Source organism: Nansenia antarctica (assembly GCF_963989245.1).
Source record: "Nansenia antarctica genome assembly, chromosome: 11".
Classification (NCBI taxonomy): Eukaryota; Metazoa; Chordata; class Actinopteri; order Argentiniformes; family Microstomatidae; genus Nansenia; species Nansenia antarctica.
Window position 1 is genome coordinate 32,425,402 of NC_137681.1, and position 24,306 is coordinate 32,449,707.

At 43.9% G+C, this 24,306-nt stretch overlaps 1 protein-coding gene across 1 annotated transcript; it reads left to right on the forward strand.

Annotated features, from left to right (window-relative positions):
* Positions 1 to 21,593: 21,593 nt before the first annotated feature.
* Positions 21,594 to 22,703, forward strand: LOC308167310 (urotensin-2 receptor; the record flags this gene model as incomplete). Its single annotated transcript, XM_080541708.1, has 1 exon — positions 21,594 to 22,703. The coding sequence occupies one exon, from the start codon at positions 21,594 to 21,596 to the stop codon at positions 22,701 to 22,703; it is 1,110 nt and encodes a 369-aa protein (XP_080397834.1).
* Positions 22,704 to 24,306: the final 1,603 nt, after the last annotated feature.

Consider the following 24,306-nt stretch of genomic DNA (forward strand, 5'->3'; position numbering starts at 1 on the left):
AATGTAGATCTTGTAAAGATCAGTTGGCCATAATACTGTCAGGATTAGATCAATGAAGAATTACAGCAGAGAGATATTTACTGACTCAGCATTGCTTGTTTCACACAAAGACAAACGTGTCTTATACAAGAGGGAGCAACACAGACATGGTGCCAGCGAAATTGAATGTGAAATGGGAAGATTTTTATTTTTACACTGCGGCAGTACTGTGGAATAGTATACCTGGAGAGCTAAAAACTATATCTAGCCTAATGCACAACGATTCAAGATAGGAGTAAAGAGATCAAATCAAATCAAAGCTAAACGCTGGGCCTTCTTAGTAGCAACATCTTTAATAAGATCCTTGAAATCTAGTGATGAAGCCAACTTGCTGTGCTGCTGTCATTGTCCTTTGTTACTTCTTGCTCTTCTTCTTCTGCCTCTTTACCTCTGCTCTCCTCTCTGGCTGCCTTGCTTGAAGAGGGCCCTGGCATGGAGTATCCATAGGTACATAATTCATAATATGTCCTATAATAGTATTAACATAATAATACATACATTACACCAGATTAGCTAACTTAGATGTTATCTAGCTAGCTAACAATATTATTAAGATGCCAGTGGTCAATGTTATTGCAATTACTGGAAGAACTATTAACTAAATATGAATATTAGCTAAAGTTGTATTCAATGCTTGCATGGTAATGCAGCATACATTAAAATATTCAAAATATGTTTGTTAACCCCAAACTCCTACTGCTCACCTCCTTCTCCTTCAACTGGGAGGTGGGTTGAGGGAAGGAGTCCTGATCCTGAAACTGCATCTGTGCATGACGTGATTAGCATGTAACATTATACTAGTTAGCTAGCTAGCTATAGCAAGAGTGCATAGCTGCTGGATACAAATTCACTGAGCTCTAATAACCTATATTTGGACCAAAATTGCACTCATCTCATACATTTAACTGAAATTATACTGACAGTGCACTGTAAGTTAACTTTACTTGAAGTTAATGTTAATTAGCTATAGCGAGCTAACTAGATCATCCACGCAGTGATTAGATCACTAAACCACTGTTGTCTAGATAGATAGCCTACATGTTATGGGCCCCAAAAGAAGGTCTGTGAATGAATACCCTTCTTCTTCTTTTTTTTTACTTTGTGACTAGCTGTCGCCCTTTTTTGTCACTCTCCTCGTTCTTTACTTTTACTTTTCTCTTTTGAGACCCTGACTTTGGCTTTGCCGTTCACGACATCGTCTCTCTCCTTGTCAGAATATTTGCGGTAATGTTCCTCTAGTCTAGTCTAGCAGCTCGCGCGCGGTGGACTGAACCATGCAATGAATAAATAGAGGGGTAAATAATAAGGCTTAATTTTGTTAAACATAGAGAATAATACATAGAATTATAATTTGAATTCGGCTACATTAACGTCCTTATGATAATAATAATAATATTATTTATAAATATAATATATATTTTTTTAAAGATTCTCATGGCCCTCTGTCAGTGCTGGGCCCTTAGAATCGTCCTAACTTACCACCCCCTTAGCGGCGCCCCTGCTTATGAGACTCAAAATGAACCTGCCCCTTGCATTGCTTAGCTGCATCTTTAGAGTCTCCGTTCCAACTGCTAGCAGAACATTTAGAAACACCATTGATGCATTGAATGCCAAGCTTGTTCCAGCACTTGTGTTTTGGCCAAATAGAGATGAACTAATGCTGTCAATGCCTATGGTATTTAGACAGGTCTTTCGTAGATGTGCTTGTATAATTGACTGCTTCGAGATATTTATTGAAAAGCCTGGAGACCCAAGAGCAAGAGCACAGACATATTCAAATTACAAACACAACCATACCATAACATATCTTATTGGTATCACACCACAAGGAACTGTTTCTTTTATATCTAACGGATGGGGTGGTAGAACATCCGACAAACACCTGACTGAAAGATGTGGGTTTTTGGATAAACTTAACCCAGGGGATGTTATATTGGCAGATCGAGGATTTGATGTAGCAGATTCAGTTGGTCTTTTCAATGCACAACTTAAGATCCCAGCATTTACAAGGGGCAAAAAGCAACTGAGTCCAGTAGAGTTGGAGTCCACACGAGGGCTTGCATCTGTCAGAATCCACGTGGAGAGGGTCATTGGTGAGGCCCGAAATAGATACACCATCCTTCAGAGTAGAATTGGAATTCAAATGTGTGAAGCTGAACATCCTCATGCTCTTACACCTCTAGACAAGATAGTGCAAGTGTGCTGCGCTCTGATAAATGTTGCTCCCTCTATTGTTCCTTTGGGTTAGTACCTACATGGATAAAGCTGTATATGGTACGCACATCCACGGGTGCTGGGTGAATAGAATAAACTAGGAAATAGGATGTCCCGCACACCGTAGAAGATTTCTTTGTATGCCTCATCACAAATGTGTACATTTCATTTGGAAAAACTGCATATTCTTATGTACATTTAATTAAATAAAAAAACTGAACATGTACTGAAAGTTTGTTTTATTTTAATTTTTATTGTTTTATTAAATATTAACATCTGAACATTTTTGTCCTTTGTGCTGTGTATACCATAGAATGAATGAAGACATGTCAAGGTTTGTTCAGTTTTTTCTGCTCCCTCTTCTGTTTAGCTAGTTCTCTTTTACAGTCACTGCATTTCCAACATGATCGTTTTATGTTAGTGGTGTCTATCTTTAAGCAAGCGCTGTGAATGTATTGTGTTTTACAGATCCCTGATGTACACTCAAGTATGTCATCAGTAGGCAGGACAGGCATTCCACAGTAACAACTCTTGCCTTCAGCTGGTTTGGTGGCATGTGATGCTAGAACAGGAGCTGTGAAGACTTTACCTACTAGCTCTGGAATTACACAGGTCCTGACAAATGTGTGGACCATCTCGCAGATAATGTCAAAGAAGTCTGAATCAGGCAGAACTCTCTCAATGTACATTTCTTCTGTGTCTGCTGTCCCTGGTCCCCAAACAGCGAAGTCACAGTAGCTTGCTTCTGTCAGGTGAATTTGGGTCTGGACCTAATAATAAATAATGCATTATATTTAGTCAACTTGAAATGAAAGTAACAATTGCGATGCTTTACACCAGCAAATATAAAAACAGATTGATTTTTTTTAAATCACCTGACAATAGTACTGATGGTCCCTCTTTAGTGATAGTTTGCCCTCAGTCAGTTGTAGACAAAACGTGCTGTCTCTGCTTTTCTCCACCATTGTGGTACCCTGAAGGCTGCTGGGTGCCTTAACCTCCAACACACCCATGTCATGGCAGTCACATGTTAGGACACCATCAGGTGATGCCCCTAACCAAGGATATTTGGGGGTGATGAACAGCCCTGCTTTGTTAACAGTGAGGTTGGTGTGTTGGCTCTCCGTGAGCTTGGTGTATTTCTTAACAACCTCTTCTTCATGTTCAACACCCCATCTAAAAACAACACAAACAGTGTGTCTTAGCAATTTATGGTAATAGCTTACATGTTTACCACAACAAAGTGCACAGCTAATATGACAGCAATGAACACAGCTCGTATCACAGTAACATTACTGAGGGATCATCATATACTCATTGTACATCGAGAAAGGTGATGGGGGATGAAGATTTAGGGGGAATGGTGGAGTGGTGGCCTGGAATGAACAATGCAGGGCCATCACTCTAGAGCAGGGGTGCTCACACTTTTTGGAACCAAGATCTACTTTTCAAGTAGCCAGTCTGCCAAGATCTACCAGTCTAGTTTCAACATCGCAAACGTACATGCACGTACTACAAACACACACACACACACACACACACACACACACACACACACACACAGTTCCCAGCCTGCATAGTAAACTCACAATACACTTTCCCTCTCTCTGTCACACAGCCACAGGAGAAGACCATCACAAACCCTCCCTCTTTGCTATTCTCGCTCACACACACACACACACACACACACACACACACACACACACACACACACACACATTTGCCAGTCTGCATAGGGAGCCATAGCACAAACCCTCCCTCTCTCTCCCCCTCTCTCTCTCTCTCTCTCACTCTCTTACACACACACACACACACACACACACACACACACACACACACACACACACACACACACACACTCACTTTCTCTCACTCACACACTGACAGCCAGTCTGCAGTACCATAGCCAACTACTGATACCTTGGGAGACCTGGCACTGGGAGGAGGCAGCTAGTTTCTAGTAGTCAGGGCTGTAGGAGCTGGTTGCAAGGTGTCATCAGCCACTGTGGATCTGTCATCGAAAAGGCAATCTGCAGCCTCGAGAAACTTTTTTCACAATTTCGCCGTCTTTGAATTACTTCTTGTGTTTAACAAGAACGTGACTGACGCGATAAGAAGCTATCGTTGCAGCCGTACGTTTTCGCTCTTTTGCCACATTTCCCTTCTTCGAAATAGCCATCGTAGGTTTGCAGATCAGACAGACGCATTTCCAATATCACATCGTGTAAAAAAGTCCTCCTCCCATTCTGGATGGAAGTTATACGTTATTGGTATTTTGTATTTTGTAGTTGGTGCTGTTGACTGCGCATGCGTGGTGAACCGCGTGTTAGGTGTAGGTGAAAAGATCAGATCTCAGACTGGCTTACCTGTACGTCAATCAAGTGGCAAAAGCCATAGTGAGGATGGATGATAGGCGAATTTTTTTTTTTTTTTTTTTTTTTTTTTCCAATGCCATGCGATCTACCCATACTACCTTTGCGATCGACCGGTCGATCGCGATCGACGTATTGGGCACCCCTGCTCTAGAGTGACTCAGCATTGTTTTGAGTTTCTAGGGTCAACGACAGGCATGGAATACAAAAGGGAAATTGCATATATTCAAATGTATCTTATGGAACACAGAAAGGCAGAAACTGTGCAATCAAGTATTTGTAGTCATTTAAATGTGTCTATTGTTCTAGCCCAAGTCAAGTATTGCATATGATAATTTTCTCTTACATCCCCTAGATCGCTGTCGATGTGAGTACCTAAGTGGCTGTGAATACCTGAGGGAATGTGGTGTTTTCTTTGTATCCTTGTAGGCGACAGGATAGCACACTTTCTTCAGCAGGGAGACTGATGGTTTGACTGGGTCAGTGGGGCAGACTGCTCGTATGTTGGAAGCAGTCACCCTTCCTGCCTTCTGCTCAAACCACATGGCACATTTTGCTTGAAGTTGTGTCTCCTTCTCTATCACGTGGCACTATTTGAAATAAATAAGGTTTAGTAACAAGTTTGTGACATGTGGATATGACCAAATTTACTGACTCAGAATCAGAATCAGAATCAGAATCAGAAGACTTTTATTGCCATGACATGTAAACATGTTAGGAATTTGGTTTGGAACAATGGAGCACGGTTTACAGCAGGACAGGTGCAAGACAGGACAAGACAGTGCAAACCAACATCAAAGTGCAAGAGTCATAATTAATATAAATATAAAGTGCAGAGATCAAGTGTTCAAGTGTTCATATTCAGACAGTCCAAAGCTCTCTGGGTGGGGGTGGAGGGAGGGTAGATAGATAGGGGTCAGGTCAGGGGGGGGCAGCGGCATTTAGGAGCCGGATGGCTGTGGGGAAAAAGCTGTGTGTATGTCGGGCCTTCACAGTTTTTATGACTTTTTAGACTGATGTGGCCTAAATGTAGCCTACCTGTTCTTCTGTCAAACTCAACCCTGTAAAGATCTCTTCACTCTTTGCCTGTAGTTCTTTGTCTGATAAAGCTCGATACTGGGGCATGTACAGTTGGCTTAAAGGTGCAGGGATGTTCAGCTGCACTGCCCTTGGTATGAACCTGAGTGTGAATGAAAAGACCATTGTAAATTGTTATTGGTGCTGAGAAAAGTTGCCATATAAATGCAATGAATTATTATCATAAAGTGTGTCTAAAGATGGCATGGCATGTTAGTTATTTTTTGGGAAACCAAACAATCATTATTATTTAGTGTTAACCTCTCTGCATGGCCAGGGACAACAGACAGGATGCAGCTTTTCACTGGTTTTTTCTCCCTGTCTTCTGTTGCATGCAGCATGCTGTAGAATGCTGTACATTCATCAGGGGTTGGAGGTGGTATCTTTGCTGGGGGGAGGTCACCCCAGCCAGCAGCTTCTCTCTTTCGCTGGACCTTTGTAAACCTTATCTGGCTCGCTTCAGCATACAAGTCAGCTGGTTTCAAGGATGCCATACTGGGCTCAATCCAGCTGCAGGCCTTTTCAGTGCATGCAGTGCCATCTAGCCTGCATGTAATTGGATGTAGTAAAGCGAACCACACTGGAAATAAGTCCCGAACTTTGTCGTGACGTCCCTAACAAATGACTTTACTGTGATGTATAATGCATTTGTTGAATCAAATCAAATCATACCTGTTCACAGCTGCAAGCAGGGCATAGGTTATGGCACCTATGTGGGAGGAAACTTCTCCTAATCCTGCCATGCAGACACAGTGACCAAATCGGATTAATCCGTCCTTTTCCACAGCAACCCATGCTGTCAGTGGTGGATCATTGAGGCAGTAGGAATGGTTCACCTGACACGGACAGAGGTTTTGTTTAGATTTCATTTCATCAATGTCAGCCCTGTCACCAGCTGTAAACATCTGTGATCAACGTAACTATCTACCAAAATTAGAGCTATCTAGCACAAGAGAGTAATTTAGCTGTGTAACGTTAGATTAGACAACGTAGCATAACCAAAGGCAAACGTTAGGCACCTTCGCTTTGACAAGAGGCTAGAGCTAGCTTACCACTGACCGTGACGTAACGTTAGCTAGCATACCGATAGCATTGGCTAATTTAACGTCACTCACCTTGGCTTTGCCGATGAAGAAATTCTTCACTTTCCACACGCCAGCATTAGTTACCCAACCAGAGTGGAAATATTTGTAGCTTTCGGTGCTTTTAAAAGCCTTCATCCTGGCTGCGGTGTATGGGGATGGATTCTCCACCAGATATATCCAGATGTCACCGAACACGAGATCAGGCAGGGACTTAGCTGCATTTAGTGGTTCAAACACAGCCGCGGGGGCTAAATATGGGTCGCAAGTGCCCAATATGTGTAGCTTTTCCGTGTATCTTGCTAGTTCTTCATGGGTGAGGTGGTCTAAATAGTAGGCAGCCGGTAAATTGCGTCCACTCGCCATGTTGCGCGATGTTGCTATGATCCTTTTTGCCCGTCAGGTTGGTGGTTGCTAGGGAAGAAACCACGTGACTGAAAGCTATGAATAGTGGCCATGAGTCTATAGTGAGTCTATAGTCTATAGTGGCCTTGAGTCTATAGTCTATAGTGAGACTTTTGAGACTTATAGTCTATAGTGAGAAAATTGCTCCCAGTGAGCGGGCCAGCGCCTTGCATGGCAGCTTGCCGCCATTGGTGGGTGAATGTGTGTGTGAATGGGTGAATGAGAGGCCGTTGTAAAGCGCTTTGGAGCAGCTTTGGAGCAGCAAAAAAGGCGCTATATAAGTGCAGTCCATTTACCATTTACCATATAGTGAGTCTATAGTCTACAGTGGCCATGAGTCTATAGTCTATAGTGCTCTAGAGTAGCGGCATATTCCATCTGTCATAGGAAAGCGTTCGGTACTGTAGAACGTACTAGTGAAACACTCTGAGCAGGGAGTGTAGGGGAGGGGGGGCATAGGTGAGGATCAAACACTGGTGCAGGTAATAAGGCCATCATGATGAGTGAGTGAGTGAGAGAGGGAGAGAGGGAGAGAGAGGGAGTGAGTGAGTGCACTGTAAAAAAAAAAACTATGCTTTATTCAGTAGAGTTAACATTTAAATTACTATGAGTGAACGTAAAAATGTACATCAGAGGAATGGAATGGACCCCAATAAGTTCTAAACATACAATTGTGAATACACAGAAATTGCAATTCGTTGTTGGGACAACATTGTGGATTTGTTCTAACCATAACCCAAAATGTGTCCATGGACATTGGCTCTGATTGCACACAGCGGGTGTGATCTCCTAGGAACAAACTCTTGATTTAACACTTAATCAGCCGTGAGGTGTTAAACAGCACCAGTGAGTACAAAAAAAAAATCTACCTTTGCACTCGATCAAATTTCAGGACCCTCCTTTCATGACTTTTCCTAGATATGTGCGTTCTACAACCCAGCATCTTTACATTTTCAAAATCGAGTTAGTATAAAGCGATTTTGCAGTATTTCTGTGTGTGTCTGTGTATTTGCCTTGGGATTCGGCTGCCATCTTTTTCTCCAAGGCTGCAATTCTCTTTTATATCAGCAGAGGTAGCAAGGGGGCACACACTGTGCTCAACCTTCAGGCTTCAGTGCTGAATTAGATACAGTGGATAAGACTGATATTTGTAACATAATGTGTTTATATATAGGCTATATATAGCAATAGTGATACATAAGATATGTATATGTACAGACAGTTATGAAAATGATAAACTGTACAGTATGACTTTTACAATCCCTTCAGATTTGTTGGAGCTGAGTTTTTTTTTTCACCCAAGTTCCATGCAATAGTGATAAGATATTATGATATGTGTAGCCTATGTACAGTTATGAATGATACACTGCACAGTATGTACCTATCAAGCTGTGTGGTATTACATAGGTACCACAGCAAAGTAGTTCATCAACAAATATTATATAACAAACGGATATTTATAATATTGTATATAATGTCTTTTTTGATGATTATGCCTGTACAGCGCTGTCAATTTTCAAATAATGCTATAGGCTATATATATATATATATATACCCTCCCTCCACCCCCACCCAGAGAGCTTTGGACTGTCTGGATATGAACACTTGAACACTTGATCTCTGCACTTTATATTTATATTAATTATGACTCTTGCACTTTGATGTTGGTTTGCACTGTCTTGTCCTGTCTTGCACCTATCCTGCTGTAAACCGTGCTCCATTGTTCCAAACCAAATTCCTAACATGTTTACATGTCATGGCAATAAAAGTCTTCTGATTCTGATTCTGATTCTGATATGAATGTTCAGTTGTGATATGAAGTAGCCAACAATTCTCATGTCGACCATGATAATAATAGGCTACAACAAGGTTGTACATAGATATACGCAGATTCATATTTGGATAGTTGATTTTGGCACCATTGTATAGTAGCCAATTGCAGAGAGTATACATTATTTTGTTTGTTTACTGCACATTATAAATGAAATGAAAATAGCTGTTGTGAAAAGTGAAAATATAGTGTGTTCATGTTGCAGTGAAATCTATTTACATAGATATATCAGATGTGATATTTCTACTACAAACGAACACAGAGAGACAGATAATTCAAGTAACATTTTTATTTACTTGCAATGTTCACGTCAATTCTTCCAAGTAAAAAGTATGGTAATTAATATGAACACCAATATATATTTAAAAAAAAGTAGAAAGTGAATAGGAGGTCGCCGGAGCGCTCAGCGTGGGCGCTGTCAGGTAGACAGGGCAGGAGAGGCATCAGGCCTGGCCATGGGACAGTCAGCATCCCCAGCACACCGTTGCTGGCTTGGTGCATGTGCCACAGACAAATCGTCCACATGACTGGCAGATGTTAATTGCTTTGTTCCCTCGACATATGGTGCCTTGACACTTTTTTCTTTTCACCTGTGGGGACGGAGGTGTGCGAGGATTTTCGAGCTGCAGTCGCCTTCTCGCTGCTGGTGTAGAAGGAAGCCTTGTCATTACCAGTGGCTCACACAGCTCCCCTGCCAACTTAAAAAGGAATTTCTTCCTGCTTATCCTGATAAGGATAAAAACCCAAGAAAGCCACTGGCTTATTTCAATTGGGGTCCTTGATTCTCAATTCATCGTTACATGTAAGACAGACAAAAAAATAACTAGTACTATCTACAAGATAATACAGACAAATAACTAGTACTATCTACAAGATAAACATACATCCATCATGGGAAGAACAATACAACAAATATGTGGCATACTATCTACAAGATAAACATACATCCATCATGGGAAGAACAATACAACACATATGTGGCAGTTTCTCGCGCCTGTCCCGTTCTGTTGTTCAAAGAATATAATATAAAACGCATCACATGTTTGTCATTGTGTGAAAATGTTTCTGTAGCGAAGAACCGTGGCTATGGGACAACTCGTTTCTAAGTTACAAAGTTCTGAGTTACATACACTTGATGTTGATGGGGGAGGGTTGAATGGCTCTCGATCGTTTCCGATCAATGAACAAAGAGATCATGTTTCCCCCACGGTGTGTTTCTCTTGCGTGATATAGTGAAGACAGACAGGAAAGGGAGAGAGTATATTGACAATTTATAAGATATTGATAATGTATTTCGCTGTCGACCAAAATCGTTTGAAATTACGTGCTTGTGCATTGAATGACACTATGTACAGCGCTGTCAATTTTCAAATAATGCATATTGTTTATCAAAGATGAATCCTGACAATTGAATGCCATTTGAGATCGAGACTCGGTAGCCTAATAGCGATAATGAGTTCAATCTGTAAACAGTTATCATCTCAATAGGACGGCCAATGTAATGCGTTGTTCTTTTGATTTTGCATTCCTTGTTTCGTGACAAAATCACTGTATGGGACAACTCGTTTCTAAGTTACAAACTCGTTTCCGATCAATGAACAAAGACATCGGGTTTCCCCCGCAGTTTTTTGATTGATTGAAAACTTTATTAGAAGATTTGCAGAAGTAGGTACATGAAAGTACATATTACATACAAGGTCAACTAACAGGATAAAAACCCAAGAAAGCCACTGGCTTATTTCAATTGGGGTCCTTGATTCTCAATTCATCGTTACATGTAAGACAGACAAAAAAATAACTAGTACTATCTACAAGATAATACAGACAAATAACTAGTACTATCTACAAGATAAACATACATCCATCATGGGAAGAACAATACAACAAATATGTGGCATACTATCTACAAGATAAACATACATCCATCATGGGAAGAACAATACAACAAATATGTGGCAGTTTCTCGCGCCTGTCCCGTTCTGTTGTTCAAAGAATATAATATAAAACGCATCACATGTTTGTCATTGTGTGAAAATGTTTCTGTAGCGAAGAACCGTGGCTATGGGACAACTCGTTTCTAAGTTACAAAGTTCTGAGTTACATACACTTGATGTTGATGGGGGAGGGTTGAATGGCTCTCGATCGTTTCCGATCAATGAACAAAGAGATCATGTTTCCCCCACGGTGTGTTTCTCTTGCGTGATATAGTGAAGACAGACAGGAAAGGGAGAGAGTATATTGACAATTGATAAGATATTGATAATGTATTTCGCTGTCGACCAAAATCGTTTGAAATGACGTGCTTGTGCATTGAATGACACTATATACAGCGCTGTCAATTTTCAAATAATGCATATTGTTTATCAAAGATGAATCCTGACAATTGAATGCCATTTGAGATCGAGACTCGGTAGCCTAATAGCGATAATGAGTTCAATCTGTAAACAGTTATCATCTCAATAGGACGGCCAATGTAATGCGTTGTTTTTTTGATTTTGCATTCCTTGTTTCGTGACAAAATCACTGTATGGGACAACTCGTTTCTAAGTTACAAACTCGTTTCCGATCAATGAACAAAGACATCGGGTTTCCCCCGCAGTTTTTTGATTGATTGAAAACTTTATTAGAAGATTTGCAGAAGTAGGTACATGAAAGTACATATTACATACAAGGTCAACTAACAGGATAAAAACCCAAGAAAGCCACTGGCTTATTTCAATTGGGGTCCTTGATTCTCAATTCATCGTTACATGTAAGACAGACAAAAAAATAACTAGTACTATCTACAAGATAATACAGACAAATAACTAGTACTATCTACAAGATAAACATACATCCATCATGGGAAGAACAATACAACAAAACATTAGGTATGTACAGCAGTGTGTTTCTGTTGCGTTTCTGTTGCGTGTTCACGCTTCTTGCGTGACATCGCCATCCAGCGATTTTTGTGGGTCAGTACACACACGCCCATTGTGATTAGTGGTCGTGTGATTCCACACCTCGTCGCGCTTTAGTAGGTTAAAAAACGTCGGCGCCTCCAGTGTTAATGCTTGTGTGGACAATAACTTGGTTACTTTCTTGATTTGTTTTGTTTTGTTTTGTTATCTTGATTTGGCATATGTCCACAGTGACATGCTTTTTTTTGTACGGTTGTCATGTCGGCAACATTTTTGTTTGCACTTTGCGAAGGATTTTTAAATTACATTCAGGAGAACCTTTGTGGTAAAGAACAACAATTATTTTGTTTGTTGTTGTCCCCCAGGAGTCTATTTCCCTGCCGTATAATAAAGCACAATGCTAGCTAGGCCTTGTAGAGGAGGGGCGATCAGGTCAGTAGGAAGTAGTCATGTATTTTAGTTCTCACAGTCGATATTAACCCTTTATGGCATTACTTTTTATTTTAGGATGGAAAAAAATCTTCCCACTTTTTCCACCCCAATGTTATGGTTACGCGTTACAGCTATGTAGCTAGTCACGGCTACTGTTATGTTCGCTACTGTTGTTCACTGCGTTGTTGTTGTTCATTGATTGGCCGCTTGGCCACAACTGATTTGCATATTAGTGGCCCCAAAGGATTATGGGCACATTCTATGTAAGTTTTATGGGTCAAACCGTAGCTGTGTCGTACAGGGGGTAAGCATGGGCTAGTTCGAGTTCAAAGGGATAACCCAAGCAATAACCATTTACATTTACATTTTTGGCATTTAGCAGACGCCTTATTCCAAAGCGACTTACAATCAATACATTTGAATACTAAGCATGTGAATCAGCAATCCACCATTCGTTGCAGGAAGAGTAATCTAGCTCGGGCCCGGGGCCACTGATAGAAGGAAAAACCTTCTCCCTATCGCCTTCTACTAACACTTTTCTTTTTTTTTTTTCTGGAGAAACTGAGAAACAGTACAAGGGGGGCAATAGAAGTTCTTAGGGACACAGTAGAGGGGAAAGCGGGTGTCTTTAGGAGACCTAGTGGTGAGGGTCAGAAGATGTCTCAGGAGGAGCAGTTAATATGTAACCTGAAGAGATGGGTCTTCAGTCTACGACGGAAGATGGGTAGTGACTCAGCCGTTCTGACGGCCGTGGGGAGCTCATTCCACCAGCGGGGAGCCAGTGTTGTGAAGAGATGTGATCGGGCAGCCCGACTGCTGTGTAGAGGAGGTGGGGCCAGTCGGCCAGCCGAGGTGGAGGAGCGGAGTGAGCGGGCAGGGGTTTGGGGGGTTACCATTTCCTTCAGGTAGGCAGGGGCTGTCCCTTTAGCTGCCTGGTATGCAAGCACCAGGGTCTTGAATCTGATGCGAGCTGCTATCGGGAGCCAGTGCAGGGTGCGAAGGAGAGGGGTGACATGCGAGTATTTGGGGAGGTTGAATACCAGCCGGGCAGCAGCATTCTGGATGAGCTGCAGAGGTCTAATGGCTGAAGCGGGGAGCCCAGCCAGGAGTACATTGCAGTAATCCAGGCGGGAGATGACCAGTGCCTGGGTCAAGAGTTGCGCTGCCTCTCTGGTAAGGAATGGTCGTATCCTTCTGATGTTGTAGAGGAAGAATCTGCAGGAGCGAGCCGTTGCTGCAATGTTCTCCGCACAGGATAGTCGGTTATCCAGGATCACTCCAAGGTTCTTGGCTGTCAGGGAGGGGGTTACAGTAGAGTTCTCCACTGTGATGGAGAAGTCTTGGAGAGGGCAGGCTTTCCCGGGAATGAAGAGGAGCTCGGTCTTGTTAAGATTGAGCTTGAGATGGTGGTCAGCCATCCAAGTTGAAATGTCAGCGAGACATGCTGAGATACGGGTTGCCACGTGTACATCAGACGGGGGGAAGGACAGGAAGAGTTGAGTGTCGTCTGCGTAGCTGTGGTAGGAGAGCCCATGTGAAGAGATTACCGAGCCAAGAGACTTGGTGTAGAGGGAGAAAAGCAGGGGCCCTAGGACAGAACCCTGGGCTACTCCAGTGGAAAGGGTTCGTGGAGAAGACAGCGATTCTCTCCAGGTCACCTGGTAGGAGCGGCCCGCCAGGTAGGAAGAAAACCAGGAGTGTGCGGTGTCAGAGATGCCCAGGTCTGAGAGGATGGAGAGAAGGATCTGGTGATTGACTGTGTCGAAGGCAGCAGACAGGTCAAGGAGAATGAGAACAGAGGAGAGGGAGGAAGCTTGGGCAGAGTGGAGGGCTTCCGTGACAGCAAGGAGCACAGTCTCAGTGGAATGCCCAGCCTTGAAGCCGGATTGGTGGGGGTCTAAGTGATCCATCTTCCGGAGATAGTCAGTCAGTTGTTTAGATGCCGCGCGTTCAAGGGTTTTGGAAGGGAAGGAGAGAAGGGATACAGGTCTGTAATTGTGGACAGATGATGGGCCAAGGGTAGGTTTCTTGAGGAGAGGCTTGACTCTGGCTATTTTGAAGGCCGCTGGGACAGATCCTGTGGATAGGGAGGAGTTGATTAGGGTGGTAAGGTAAGGAAGGATGTTGGCGGAAATGGATTGGAGAAGGGGGGAGGGGATGGGATCAAGAGGGCATGTGGTTGCCCGCTTTGATGTGATAAGTGTGAGAATCTCATCGGGGGAGAGGGGGGAAAAAGATGACAATCCAGAGACCGAGTGTCGGGGAGAGAGGTTGGAAGGGGTGTTAGCATTGTTAGTGGGAGGAGGGAGAGGTGCTGCTGATGTCGTCCACCTTTTTTTCAAAGTAGGTGACAAAGTCATCGGCGGACAGGGAGGAAGGAGGAGGGGGAGGAGGTGGATTAAGGAGTGAAGAGAAAGTGGAGAACAGTTTTCTAGGATTAGAGGCAGAAGAATGTATTTAGGAATGATAGTAGGATGCTTTAGCAGCTGATGCCGAGGAGGCGTAGTTGGCAAGGAGAGAGTGATAGAGGTTAAGGTCATCAGACAGGCCAGTTTCCTCCATTTCCTCTCAGCTGCTCTGAGCTCTAGTCTACAAGCATGTAGCGTTTCAGAGAGCCAGGGAGCTCGAGGAGAGGATCGAGCTGGCTTCAGGGTTAGTGGACAGAGGATGTCGAAGGATGAGGTGAGAGCGGACAGGAGGGTTGAGGATGCCGCATCAGTGAATAGAAGGGAGAAGGATTCGACAGAGGGTAGGGAGGATAGGACAGAAGAAGAGAGGGTGATGGGGGACAGGGTACGTAGGTTACGACGAGAGGGTCTTAAGTGGTTAGAGGCTGAGAGGGAAGAGGAAGTTTTGAGGGGAAGGGTGAAGGATATAAAGTGGTGATCAGAAACTGGAAGAGGGGTAACGGTAAGGTTGGAAGTGTGGGAAGATCTGGTGAAGACAAGGTCGAGCTGATTGCCTGCCTTATGAGTCGGAGGAGAGGGGGACAGGGTAAGGCCGAAGGAGAGGAGAAGGTCAAGTACTCCAGATGAGAGAAGCTTCTCAGATTGGAAATTGAAGTCACCTAGTAGTACGAGCGGAGTGCCATCATCAGGGAAGGAGCTGAGAAGGCCATCCATCTCGCCTAGGAAGTCACCGAGCTGGCCTGGGGGGCGATAGATGACAACAATGTGGAGTTTGACCGGGGAGGAGACGAAAGCAGCATGAAATTCAAAGGAGGATATAGACAAGTGTGCCAGGGGAAGGACAGTATGTGACCACTTGGGCGAGATGAGGAGTCCTGTGCCTCCCCCTCGACCAGAGGGTCTAGGAGAATGAGAAAAGGAGTAGGCGGCAGAGAGGGCTGCCGGTGTAGCTGTAACCGTGCCTTGAATTGTGACTGTGTCAATGTTCGATACCGTGCAACGGTATTAAAAGCTCGCATGATTACACTTAGTGTGCGGAGTCCAATCCATATCCACGCTACAATAGTATTGATTCATTTCAGAATTTAGGTTATATAATTATCTTGGCTAATGAAAAAAAGTGAATGGGTTGGAAAGAAAGACGATTATATTCTCGATTAGCTTTTTGTAGTTCTGTGAACAACACCATTTATTGAACAAACAAATCTGCATTGGCAGAATGAAGAATTAAACGTGATGACCATTGGCAGGACAAACTAATATTAGTTGGAACAACATTCTAATATTAGTTGGACCAACATTCTAATATTAGTTGGACCAACAATCTAATATGAGTTGGACCAACAATCTAATATGAGTTGGACCAACAATCTAATATGAGTTGGACCAACGATCTAATATGAGTTGGACCAACAATCTAATATGAGTTGGACCAACAATCTAATATGAGTTGGACCAACAATCTAATATGAGTTGGACCAACAATCTAATATGAGTTGGACCAACAATCTAATATTAGTTGGACCAACATTCTAATATTAGTTGGAACAACAAACTCAAAATTATTAGTTGGAACAACAAACTCAACAGTTTACAACAGAAAGGTAACAACAGAAAGGTAACAACAGAAAGGTAACAACAGAAAGGAAATTAATTTAGCCAACTCAATTTCAAACTAACCATTGAACCCCTATGCTTACTGAACATAGAACGCCTCAAGCCAAGTTTCAAGTTCATTGTTCCACCCCATTACACAAGTATAACTGAGTAAAGGCTTCAGTTTCATTACACAAGTATAACAGAGTAAAGGCTTCAGTTTCATTACACAAGTATAAGAGAGGAAAGGCTTCAGGTTCTCTACATTGCAGCAACAATTGAAATAAAGTGTCAGTAGTTATAAAAAAATAAAGTATTAAGAACAAATAAGACAAGACAGATAGAGTGGCAGCAATTATAAGAGACAAGTGAGACAAATAAGTTACACATTGAGGAATACAATAGTGGTAGTAATGCAAATAATAGAAATGAAATGAAAGATCATGAAAGCTCCCCTATCATCAATAGGCAGCCTGTTAACAATGACTGCATCCCTGAGGGAGAGAGAGAGAGAGCAGAGGAGAGAGAGAGAAAGAGAGAGAGAGATCAGAGGAGAGAGAGAGAGAGAAAGAGAGAGAGAGAGCAGAGGAGAGAGAGAGAGAAAGAGAGGGAGAGAGAGAGAGAGAGAGAGAGCAGACGCCTAGAAGACGCTGCAGTACTGAGAGTGTTCACACTGTAAAGCTCAAGTCTGTTATGTACCTCACACCAAAGAAGAAGAAAACACCTCAACAACTTAGCAGGACGACATCACCTCTCTGTGACTCTTCTTCTCTCAAGTTCACAGGTTCCATTTTGTATGAAGGAACAACAACGCTCGTTAGGCCTGGAGAAGAGACCGCTGTGACACCAAACCTGGATAAGAGACCGCTGTGACACCAAACCTGGATAAGAGACCGCTGTGACACCTGGATAAGAGACCGCAGTGACACCAAACCTGGATAAGAGACCGCTGTGACACCTGGATAAGAGACCGCTGTGACACCAAACCTGGATAAGAGACCGCTGTGACACCAAACCTGGATAAGAGACGCTGTGACACCAAACCTGGATAAGAGACCGCTGTGACACCAAACCTGGATAAGAGACGCTGTGACACCAAACCTGGATAAGAGACCGCTGTGACACCAAACCTGGATAAGAGACGCTGTGACACCAAACCTGGATAAGAGACGCTGTGACACCAAACCTGGATAAGAGACCGCTGTGACACCAAACCTGGATAAGAGACGCTGTGACACCAAACCTGGATAAGAGACCGCTGTGACACCTGGATAAGAGACGCTGTGACACCAAACCTGGATAAGAGACCGCTGTGACACCTGGATAAGAGACCGCTGTGACACCAAACCTGGATAAGAGACCGCTGTGACACCTGGATAAGAGACCGCTGTGACACCAAACCTGGATAAGAGACGCTGTGACACCAAACCTGGATAAGAGACGCTGTGACACCTGGATAAGAGACGCTGTGACACCTGGATAAGAGACGCTGTGACACCAAGCCTGGATAAGAGACCGCTGTGACACCAAACCTGGATAAGAGACCGCTGTGACACCAAACCTGGATAAGAGACCGCTGTGACACCAAACCTGGATAAGAGACGCTGTGACACCAAACCTGGATAAGAGACCGCTGTGACACCAAACCTGGATAAGAGACGCTGTGACACCAAACCTGGATAAGAGACCGCTGTGACACCAAACCTGGATAAGAGACGCTGTGACACCAAACCTGGATAAGAGACGCTGTGACACCAAACCTGGATAAGAGACCGCTGTGACACCAAACCTGGATAAGAGACGCTGTGACACCAAACCTGGATAAGAGACCGCTGTGACACCTGGATAAGAGACGCTGTGACACCAAACCTGGATAAGAGACCGCTGTGACACCTGGATAAGAGACGCTGTGACACCAAACCTGGATAAGAGACCGCTGTGACACCTGGATAAGAGACCGCTGTGACACCAAACCTGGATAAGAGACCGCTGTGACACCTGGATAAGAGACCGCTGTGACACCAAACCTGGATAAGAGACGCTGTGACACCAAACCTGGATAAGAGACGCTGTGACACCTGGATAAGAGACGCTGTGACACCAACGCCTGGATAAGAGACCGCTGTGACACCAAGCCTGGATAAGAGACCGCTGTGACACCAAACCTGGATAAGAGACTGCTGTGACACCAAACCTGGATAAGAGACCGCTGTGACACCAAACCTGGATAAGAGACCGCTGTGACACCTGGATAAGAGACGCTGTGACACCAAACCTGGATAAGAGACCGCTGTGACACCTGGATAAGAGACCGCTGTGACACCAAACCTGGATAAGAGACCGCTGTGACACCAAACCTGGATAAGAGACGGTGTGACACCAAACCTGGATAAGAGACGCTGTGACACCAAACCTGGATAAGAGACCGCTGTGACACCTGGATAAGAGACCGCTGTGACACCAAACCTGGATAAGAGACCGCTGTGACACCAAACCTGGATAAGAGACGCTGTGACACCAAACCTGGATAAGAGACGCTGTGACACCAAACCTGGATAAGAGACCGCTGTGACACCTGGATAAGAGACCGCTGTGACACCAAACCTGGATAAGAGACCGCTGTGACACCAAACCTGGATAAGAGACGCTGTGACACCAAACCTGGATAAGAGACGCTGTGACACCAAACCTGGATAAGAGACCGCTGTGACACCAAACCTGGATAAGAGACGCTGTGACACCAAACCTGGATAAGAGACGCTGTGACACCTGGATAAGAGACGCTGTGACACCAACTGACTGTCTCAGAGGATATGACATGTTGCTGCTTTCTCACTGACTGTCTCAGAGGATATTACCCGACATGTAATTGGTCTCCTTGTCCCCTGACTTTGATTCAGTAACGTACCTGAACAACAGCAGAGAATGAGAGAGGTCATGTTCGGAGGCATCAAGGTTTACAGGGTAAAACAAGAGACTTGAGTCACCATGCCTATCTGGCTATCATCTTGCATATCATTTGTGACACAGTCTGATCACTTGATCCGCATGTCGGCAACCAATCAGAATGTTCAGACTTTACTTTTGAAACACAGAACTACATTTCAACGTTGTTGAGAATCACAACACAAACTCGCTAGTCGAGCCAAAATACTGCAACAACGCAATGGATTGGGTGAGTAATCCCCACGATTTATTAGTTAACAGTAATAAGCGACAACAGATTATGATTTGTTTGTTTATTTAATCATAAAAATAAACAAAAAATAGTTCCGCAACTGAACTTCAAATGGACTGTTGCCTAGTAACCTGTCATGTAGTCTAATCAACGGTCATTTAGTAGAACATCTGTGCGGCGGAATGATACATAATATGTATACATATAATAGTCAGTCAGTCCCAGTGCTGTTATACTGTATATCAGCACTCATGGAATGCCTCTTGTCCAATCAAATTACTTGGTTGGAACTAACTGTTGTATAATATAGAATATATATTATATTATAGAATAATCCATAAATATGTCACTGATGGATCTAGTATATACTGTCCATTGTGACAGATCGTATAGAATCAACACAAGCAGAACCACTCTCACCAACACACTCACACACACACAAACACACACACACACACACACACAAGCAAACACACACACACACACACACACCACACACACACACACACACACACACACACACACACACACACACACACACACACACAATGATGTCTTGGCCTTGAGGACTTATGATACAGTGAGAGTGGTGTGTTATGGGTACAAGATTACTGCCTCTGTAAGGATTCATCCATCACAGGAGTTACCTTTCTGTTGTTACCTTTCTGTTGTTACCTTTCTGTTGTTGCGGATGGGGTTGCATTCTCCCTCCGGCCTCCCACTATGCCTTCTCACTTTCTCACTCTCTCACCCTCTCTCTCTCCACTCACTCTCTCCACTCACTCTCTCTCTCTCTCTCTCTCTCTCTCTCTCACTCTCTCTCTCTCTCTCTCTCTCTCTCTCTCTCTCACTCTCTCACCCTCTCTCTCCACACTCTAAAAAAAGAATAGTTGAGAATATTTAAAAATTCAAGGCAACCTTATGCACTAAGAATTTTGAGTTTGTTGTTCCAACTAAGAATTTTTAGTTTGTTGTTCCAACTAATATTAGAATGTTGGTCCAACTCATATTAGATCGTTGGTCCAACTCATATTAGATTGTTGGTCCAATTCATATTAGTGTGTGTGCGTGCGTGCGTGCGTGCGTGCGTGCGTGCGTGCGTGCGTGCGTGGGTGGGTGGGTGCGTGAGTTTGGTTCTGCGTAAGACGCACATCAGTGTCGGTCTGTGAGAACAGACCAAGGCAGCTATTTGTGTGCCTTCATTATTGACTCTGCTAACCTCGTTTTTAGATGATTACAAAGACAGCCTCTCCGAATGTCTGTGTAAAATACAGCCTAAGATAATGGAATTGTTGTTGTTGTTGCAATTTCGCCTCTAACTTTAATAATAATCCGTCTGTTGCAGGGTATGACGCTCTGGCTGTTTGGTCTCTAAAACGCACCTGATCGTATTCCTCTATTCACCCTGCTGCGTCCATACGACCTGTTCTGCCAATAAGTATCTTATAAGGCGAGCTTAATTAACTTTAAAAAAATATATATTATAATAATAATAATAATAATAACACACTCATTTCATAGTTGCAATTTAATGTAATATTGTGTGTTCCATGTGTTCCATGTGAGACTGAGGCTGCGTTCGTCAATTTGCTCTGCGAATGCCGGAGAGCACACTGGGTTCAAAGTCATAAAGGGAGTAATTTGATTGGACAAGAGGCATTCCATGAGTGCTGTTCAGATTTCCAGTGTGAATTTACGAGCGCAGCCAGAGAAGACTTCGCTATTTTAATGTAATTAGTTTTATTGATTATAATTGTTCTATTATTATTAAGCTGTGTGGATATGTTAAAGCACTTTGAGCTGCAACGTTTGCAGGAAAAGTGCTATACAAATAAAGGTTATTATATTATTATTATTATAATTATTAATGGTCGTGATTTAATGTCATATAATGTGAGTGTGAGAAGGGTTCGATATGGGTGACGTCAGGAGCAGCGGCGCCGTGGCAGCGCAGACCGACACCAAGCCTGCACCGGTGTCTCACCGACTGAAACCTGAACAACTTCTCCACCACAACAACACATCGGAACACCACCAGAAGCTCTACACACACGGAGCGATGAATCACAACAAGTCTGTCAGTTCACACACCAGTCCGCCTACAAACAGCGGCTCCGGGACCGTGGACGAGCTGGTGGACGAGCTGGTGATCACCTCGACTTTCGGGACGTTGCTGTCGGTCGTTTACATCATCGGGGTGTCGGGGAATGTGTACACCCTGGTGGTGATGTGTCACTCCATCCGTTTCGCCACCTCCATGTACATCTCCATCATCAACCTGGCTCTGGCGGACCTGCTCTATCTCTCCACCATCCCGTTCGTGGTGTGCACCTACTTCCTAAAGGACTGGTACTTCGGGGATGTGGGCTGTCGCCTCCTGCTCAGCCTGGACCTCCTCACCATGCACGCGAGCATCTTCACCCTCACCGTCATGTGCACGGAGCGCTACCTGGCCGTCACCAAACCCCTGGACACGGTCAGGCGCTCGAAGAGCTACCGCAAAGCCCTGGCTTGGGGGGTGTGGCTGCTGTCCCTGGTCCTAACCTTACCCATGACGGTCATGGTCACCCAGTCCACCAAGAGCGCACTGGACGGGGGCGTGAAGCGTATATGCGCGCCCACCTGGGGACCCCAGGCGTATAAGATCTACCTGACCGTGCTGTTTGGCACCAGTATCATGGCTCCGGGGTGTATTATCGGCTACCTGTATATGAGGTTGGCACGCACCTATCTCGAGTCCCAGAGGAACTCAACATCCATCAACAAAGTGGGCAACAAGCGCTCCCCGAAACAGAAAGTCCTGATCATGATCTTCACCATCGTGTTGGTGTTCTGGGCGTGTTTCCTGCCCTTCTGGATCTGGCAGTTGCTGCCCCTGTACCACACCAAGCCCCTGGGCATGGCCTCGCGCACGCACACCTGCATCAACTACCTGGTGGCCTGCCTCACCTACAGCAACAGCTGCATCAACCCGTTCCTCTATACCCTCCTCACCAAGAACTACCGGGAGTACCTGAAGAACCGGCACAAGAGCTTCTACCGCTACACGTCGTCGTTCAAGCAGCGCCCTCCCAGTCTGTACTCCTGGGGGGGGAAGTCGGTGTCCTCCAGTAACCAGTTCGATTTCAACTCGGAGACGCTAGCGATGGGGACCCTGAAGGGGCAGTGAGACATGTGACCAAAGGGAGAGAGACGCGTTTGGGAAGTGCAACAGGTGAGTCGAGCAATTACGCGCCTGGGTTTTTGCTGGCGCTCTGGTGCGTAAACATAGTTAGTGTTATTGTTTCTCGGTTAACGGTGCCACGATGGTATTGACATCATGACGATGATGATGATGATGAGGAGGAGGAGGAGGAGGAGGACGATGATGGTTATGATGATGATGATGATGATGATGATGATTGTTATGTGTATTATTCTCATGAAATGATCAGGAATCAAGAAATGTTGGTACTATTCTGTCATGTTCTATAAGGTTAATATCACAATATTTAAGTAACCTGCATTTTCTACTAACATACTCTGAGTCTAATACAGTCAGACCCGCTCAGATCAGATCCTCTCAGCCTCCTCCTCCTCTCCTCTTATGTTGCATGGTCAGATGCCTGCTCATATCACCTCAAACCCTCTGTTATAAGACTCTGACACTCTCACCACATTGTTATAAAACTCTCACCACATTGTTATAACACTCTCACCACATTGTTATAACACTCTCACCCTCATTGTTAGAACACTCTGACACTCTCACTCCATTGTTAGAACACTCTCACCCAGTGGCGTACCGCAAAATCCCGCAAGGTGGCGGCGGGGGCCCTTTCGCAACGGAGTAAAAAAAAAAAAAAAAGGCCGATGCGTTATTGACGTTGCGAAATTTCGCAATATGCACTCTACATTCTAAATGCTTGACTTAGCAAAAGGTACAAACAAGTGAGAGCAATAGCCTATAACTAAAACCAATGGTAGACTACATCAGTAGAATGTATTATAAGTAGAAAAGTACAAGCTTTATTTCTTTTAACAAAGTGTGGTGTGCACAGCAGCGCGATATCTGTAAACATACAATCTGTAGACTCTCCGCTAAGGGTTGCCAGATGGGATTGAGAATTTCCAACCTAACCAATCTAAAAACTTCTAAATCCACCAAAAAACAGCCCATCTGGCAACCCTGTCTCCGCTGCATCAGAGTCTACTTGTTGCGCAAAATTGGCCAGGGTTTGTCAAATCCTTTGTTGGACATCTCGTTTCTTAAGTCCTGGTATATTGTGGCATTTCTTTACTGTTTGCCATCTGGTCTAGGAATACCCAGGGAGACGCAGACAGCAGAAGTAGAATAGAATAGTAGAATAGAAAAAGAAACAGCTATAACCATGCTGAATGATGTACCTGTATGATGCACTGACAGTCTGTGACTGTGAACCTGGCCGGACCCTGCCCTTCTGCCTGAGTTTGAGTATGATGCTGCCCAAATGAATGTTATTGTTTAGTGCTGTACGCTTTCGTGGTATTATATTGTGTGAATTATCATCTGTAGGCCTATGTTGTTTTTCTTTCACTCGACTAACCGCCGAGATAATACTTGAGACATGTACTTCCGTAAACATATTTTTTTATTTGTTTTTTTTTACAATATCGGACCGACAGTCCCACATATAGCGGCTATAATGTCCGAATAGAGAATCTACCACCACCTAAAGAATGCCTATTGCACTTGTATCCATGTTGAGAGTGAATGACACAGGGACAGACAATCAGGCAGCAAGGTGCACCGA